The following is a 6436-nucleotide window of genomic DNA, read 5'->3' as shown; positions in this document are numbered from 1 at the left end:
TGAACCGTTATTTTAAAGAGTGTAATATTAAATAGCCTACATCAGTATATTCCTTCGTTAAGTTGCATATTAATAACGGCATATTTAATATTTGCTATTGAGTATTTAAATCTGTAATTCTAAAAAAGATGTAAAACGCGTTCTGAATCTCTCTCGCGCGCGCGCGCACACACACACACACACACACACACACAGGTGATCTCCTCAGGTGTGTACGGAGATGATGAACGCGCGCTGAAAGGTTCCGGTGTCCGTGAAGACTTGTTGCTGTCGTGTGTATCTCGTCACTTCCCGGTACAGTCGTTAATCTGCGCGCGGGATGCGGACGCTGATGGATGAAGTTTGAGACGCGCGTCACCCGAAATCATCCAAACGCGCCGTGACGCGCACGCCCGGGGCCGCGTCGGGATAACCAGGTTACGCGCGCATAAAGAGAGGGTTACAGGGGTCAAAAGTCAAACGAATCCATGACACATATGGTTAAAAATGACATATTCAGCTGCACGGAAATAAATGTCGTTTCTGATTCGATAACGTTAAATGCGATTATTATTGCATAATTTTGAAACGTGATTTTTATGTTAAATAATGATAGGCCTATAACGTGCTATAACAGCTCGGATAATATCCATGTCTAATTAATATTGTTCAAAGAGTTGAGATAAACTCGCGCGTAATAGTGAGTGACAGCAAGCAGATGCGCGTGACTGTGAGCAGCAGGTTTCCGTCCAGTCACTCCTGATGAGAACAGATCGAGTAAACGCGAGCAATTAACGACTTCAAGTCAGCATTAATTAGTATTTCATCGTTTATTTTAATTTTACGATCATTTTATTTCATTCGGCCTCTTAATGCAGCGTTGGGGGGTTTAAATAAAGGCCATTATTCCCCAAATCAGATTAAACTTCATCTCACACTACCAACCAGAGCCGCATTAAAGCTAAAACAATCCCACAATTCATTTAGCATGAGGAAAACGGACCCATTTACCCGCTCTTGAAAAGTTGCCCATCCTCGCCTTAATGCCATTAGTCTTAATAGCCATTAATAGTCATTTATTTAGAGTTATATTTGCGCGCGCGCTTCAGGTCTCGATCAAACATGAAGTAAAATGCAACAAAGGAGCATTAGACGAAATAGTGAAGCACAAGTGCAGCAGATGATGCTGGAAAGGGTTAACACCGAGGTGCATTAGAGATGCGTGTGTGTGTGTGTGTGTGTGTGTGTGTGTGTGTGTGTGTGTGTGTGTGTTGAGGGAGGAGGATCTCAGAACTGAGACATTGTCATGCAAACACAGACCACCGCCTCGCCATTGTCTCCCGGACTCCAACTTTATTATAAACACACCGAGCAGCAGAGCCGCGGAACACACCGAGACACACACACACTCCTCGAGCGGACCTTCACACACACCTGCGTCTCCATCATTCCGCCCTCCACATGTACAAAATGGATTACTCGTATCTGAACACGTACGACTCGTGCATGGCGGCGATGGAGGCGTCGGCGTACGCGGACTTTAACTCGTGCAGTCAGAGCAACGCGTTCCAGTACAACCCGATCCGGAACGGGTTCAGCTCCAGCCCGGGGTGCGGGACGCTCGGGTCCGCCAGCTGTGCGCTGGGCGCGCTGAGAGAGCACCAGCCCGCGCCCTACTCCACAGGTGACACACACACACACACACACACACACATGCATGCGCGAGAACTAAAACACTTCATGAGCAATGCGACTTGAAAATAGCAGGTGTGTAATGTTAAGCGCGTGCGTTAAATTCGTACTGTAAACGCCAAACTGTCCATTTTTCTTTGTTTAACATATAAAACTCGTTCCGAATGTAGCGATGTATACGTCACGACTCACTGTTTAAAAACGTTCTTTTTTATGACGTGTAATTCTAATGACATTCTTTGGAACTTTCAGCGATCAGTTCCTAAAATAACCGTTTTTTAATTTATTTTTATTAATGTGATCCGTTTTTATTCATTTATTAGAGCGAACATTTTTATAAAGAATCTTTTGTGCATTCCATCGATTCTTCGATGCCGATTAAAAAAAACGTTATTTTGTTTATTTGATACAAATGTATCTTTAATTTGTATAATTGCGATATCCAGTTGCACACGTTTACGTTGAAAGCTAATTTAATTCAATTAGCCTAAAACTCATATAATTTGAGGCGCAAATCAATTTAAAGTAATTAATTGAATTATGTCTTACGGATCTATAATTAAAAAGAGCGTTTATTGGACAGAAGAAATGAGACACGACCCTGTCTCGCCGGATATTCCCGCGCGGTAAATGTCAATTATAGGCTTGTGTCATTATTATTGCATTTTCACATCAGAATATGTGCGACTTATATGGAGTGTGTCGTTTTAAAACGAAATGCATAATTTAATTATAATCATAATAATACAAATGCACGGACGCATTCCTCAAATATAGGCTATGAGCGCAAAAAACATTCCTTTTTCTTATTTAAAAAAACAATCCGACATAAATGTGCACCATCTGTTACTGCCTGTGTTGTGGAAGTGCTCCTCATGCCTCTCGTTGCTCTTGCAGTGCCGTACAAGTTCTTCTCGGACCCGTCCGGTCTGAACGAGAAGCGCAAGCAGCGCCGGATCCGCACGACCTTCACGAGCTCTCAGCTGAAGGAGCTCGAGCGCGTGTTCGCGGAGACGCACTACCCGGACATTTACACGCGCGAGGAGCTCGCGCTGAAGATCGACCTGACCGAGGCGCGCGTGCAGGTGAGGCGCATGCACGCGGAGTATATTCATCACTGAGTGCGGAACCATGTGATGATATACGACTATAAATCGTCATCTATATTGGATATTTTGGGCCTCTTCCAGATGTAATTAATTTAGTGAGTGATTTATAGCGGCTGGGTCACGTGTGTGTGCGTGCGTTAGTAACACTTCACAATGACAAATATTGGTAACGCTTTATTTTACAGCGTCCTTGTTACACTCTAGAAAATGCTGGGTTGTTTTAACCCAATTTTGGGTCAAATATGGACAAACCCAGGCGTTGGGTTACATTTTTAAATTGCATTTTTAATCCAACATTTGGGTTTGTCCATATTTGACCCAAAATTGAGTTAAAACAACCCAGCTTTTTTTAGATTGTACTTTTACTAAATGATGCACAGCCTAATTACATGCAACTAAACCAAACCCTATAGTACAGTAGTTAATTAATATTAATCAGTTCTGACATATATAATAACGCCGTAACAATGACACCTTAAAATAAAGACTAACCTAAATATTTCTAAAGCATTTATTAATCTTATAGTTCAAATTCAGCGTCTTAAAAATAAAGGTTTCAAAAGGGTTTTTGCAGCGATGCAATATAATCATTTTTTATCTTCAAAGAACCTTAAAATAACATATAGTTCTATATCTATATTATTTCTATATTATAACTATATATAGAGATCAAATTCTATAGTGTGAGGAATATTTCAAAGAACCTTTAGGATGTTTCTTCATTGAACCATCGATGCTGATGAAAAGCAAACAAGAAATATATATTTTTGAATATTACTCATTACTGTAATATATAATTACACTGTAAACAACGACACCTTATAATAAAGAGTAACCAAAATATTCCTAAAGCATTTATTCATCTTATAGTTCAAATTCAGCGTCTTAGAAATAAAGTTTCCAGCAGGGTTCATTTTACAGCGATGCAATAGAATCATAACGTGTATTCTTAGTGTGATATTTAATAATATTTTAAAGAACCCTTCGGATGTTGAATGTTCTTCATGGAACCATCGATGCTGATAAAGAACCTTTACTTTTGAAGAATGTAACATAATTCAAATCTGATGTCATTAATATCATTTAATAGACTAAAAGGGAACATTAATACTGTAACACATGTAATGCTCTTGCATTTTATTTATTTATTTTATTGTAGGAATACATTCAGAAATGTTACAAAATACACATATCGACAAAAAACAAACAGATCAAAACTATATAAGAATAGATGAAGAAAAATCAAACTAAAAAGGTAAAGAAAAGAAAGACCTTATAATTCGAACTATATGTCCTTTCGGGGTGTTGAGTTACGGTATTCAGTAATTTAACACACATATATATATATAAATGAACTAAATGAATAGCTTTTTTACAACAGAAATGAACATCACTGAACTTCTCAAGCTGACGCTGTTCTCTTCTGGACACACACTTTGTTGCATTATTTTCCGGTTATCTCTGTAAAGCTGCTTTGAAACTCTTTTATTGTAAAAAGCGCGATATAAATAAATTAGGGCTGTCAAAAGATTAATCGCATCCAAAATTAAAGTTTGTGTTTGCATAATATATGTGTGTCTACTGTGTATAAGTATATATATATATTTAAAAACACACACAATTATGTATATATTTAAGAAAAATTGGTTATATTTATATATAAAATATTTATATATAATATAAATTATATAAATATATATACAGTATATAAATGCAAATATTTCTTAAATATATACATGAATGTGTGTGTATTTATACATAATAATTCTACACAGTACACACACATATATTATGCAAACACGAACTTTAATTTTGGATGCGATTAATCTTTTGACAGCCCTAAAATAAATGTGCCCTGACTTAAAAACGAACATTAATACTGTATTTTTAAGAGTGTAACAATTAAAATCAAACAATTGTATCTGATAATATCATTTAATAGAGAAAATATGACATTAATACTGTAAGAAATGTGATTGTGAATGATCTCGTGGCTCTTCCTCAGGTTTGGTTCCAGAACCGGCGGGCCAAGTTTCGTAAACAGGAACGCGCCGCCAACTCCAAAGGAGCGAACAGCAGCAAGAAGCCCGGAGAGGCTCGCTCTTCATCCGAGGACGACGAGTCCAAAGAGTCGACGTGCAGCCCGACCCCCGACAGCACCGCGTCTCTGCCCGGATCCGGGAACATGGGCAGTCCCGGCACCGGCAGCCTCAGTCCGAGTCCCGTGTCCGGCTCCGGCTTCACCAGCGCCTCCATCTCGCCCTCGCTCCACCAGGGCCTGAAGAGCTCGCCGTGGCCCAGCCTGGGCTCGGCCGGACCCACACCGGACCTGCTGAAGGCCTGGCAGCCCGCGGACAGTGTGGCGTCCGGCCCGTTCGCCGGCGTTCTGTCCACCTTCCACCGGAAACCCAACACAATCAAGACCAACCTCTTCTAGAGATCTGCTGGGTCACTCGTGTAGAACTGGACTCGATGTTCAACCCGTCGATGAGGTCTCATGTGCTGGCGCCAGTTAACACTGACCAGTCACTGCATCCACTGCAAAAAGCTGGGTTGTTTTAACCCAAGTTTGGGTCAAACCCAGCCGTTGGGTTACATTTTTAATCCAACATTTGGGTTTGTGCATATTTGACCCAAAATTGGGTTGAAACCCAGCTTTTTTAGAGACGTGTTAGTACAGCATACGGAGAACACGTGGAACCGTACAGGGGTCATCATTTCATGGATTTACTTTTAATTTAGTTTTAATTTTAATTAAATTGTATGAATTAAGCAGCTCGATACTTTATCACTAGACAAAAAAAGAAGTATTATGTCAAGTCAGGTCGTCACCTTCATCTATACAGCGCTTTTAACACTATAGAGCGTTAACTTTACAGAGATAATGGAGATTACAGTAACAGAGATTACAGTAACAGAGATTACAGTAACAGAGATTACAGTAACAGAGATTACAGTAACAGAGATTACAGTAACAGAGATTACAGTAACAGAGATTACAGTAACAGAGATTACAGTAACAGAGATTACAGTAACAGAGATTACAGTAACAGAGATTACAGTAACAGAGATTACAGTAACAGTGTTCAGGCTTTACAGCAGATCTAGAGTAAAGTTATTGTCCAGATAAAGTTAGATTTGATTGAGTATAACATACTGAGGAGAAAAGCTTCTGGTAACACTTTATTTTAATGTCCTTGTTACATACGTTACATGTATTTACCATAGTAATAACAGTAAATTATGCATAATTACATGCAACTAACCCTCAACCAAACCCTAACCCTATAGTAAGTACATGTAGTTGATTAATATTACTCAATACTTACATATATAATTACACTGTAACAATGACACCTTAAAATAAAGTGTAACCGAGGTTTTATATGAAACCTTAAACGGGATCATTTTATAGATCTTTTAATTAATTTAGTTTGAATATTAATTAAATTGTTTGAATTAAGCAGCTCATTTATCACTATTATGCAATCATTTAAAACTGTTTGTCGTTATAGAGTCGAGAGTGTATTCCAGTTTAGTTTTATAATGCTCTGGTTTAATTAGAACGGTAACACGTTACAATAATGTTCATTAGTTAACATTAATATTAATATTAGTGAATAATAATCCAGCTGTTCATTGTGTGTTCATGTTAG

General features: G+C 38.7%; 1 protein-coding gene across 1 annotated transcript; it reads left to right on the top strand.

The window, feature by feature from the left end:
- Positions 1-1083: 1083 nt before the first annotated feature.
- On the top strand, positions 1084-5963 carry phox2a (paired like homeobox 2A). Its single transcript, XM_079610976.1, has 3 exons — positions 1084-1663; positions 2569-2756; positions 4786-5963. The coding sequence occupies exons 1-3, from the start codon at positions 1441-1443 to the stop codon at positions 5215-5217; spliced, it is 843 nt and encodes a 280-aa protein (XP_079467102.1). The 5' UTR covers positions 1084-1440; the 3' UTR covers positions 5218-5963.
- The last annotated feature ends 473 nt before the right edge of the window (positions 5964-6436 follow it).

This window comes from Phoxinus phoxinus (genome assembly GCF_949152265.1).
Source record: "Phoxinus phoxinus genome assembly, chromosome: 4".
Lineage (NCBI taxonomy): Eukaryota > Metazoa > Chordata > Actinopteri > Cypriniformes > Leuciscidae > Phoxinus > Phoxinus phoxinus.
The sequence above is the reverse complement of the archived record's forward strand: the minus strand, read 5'-3'. Positions and strand labels throughout refer to the sequence as shown.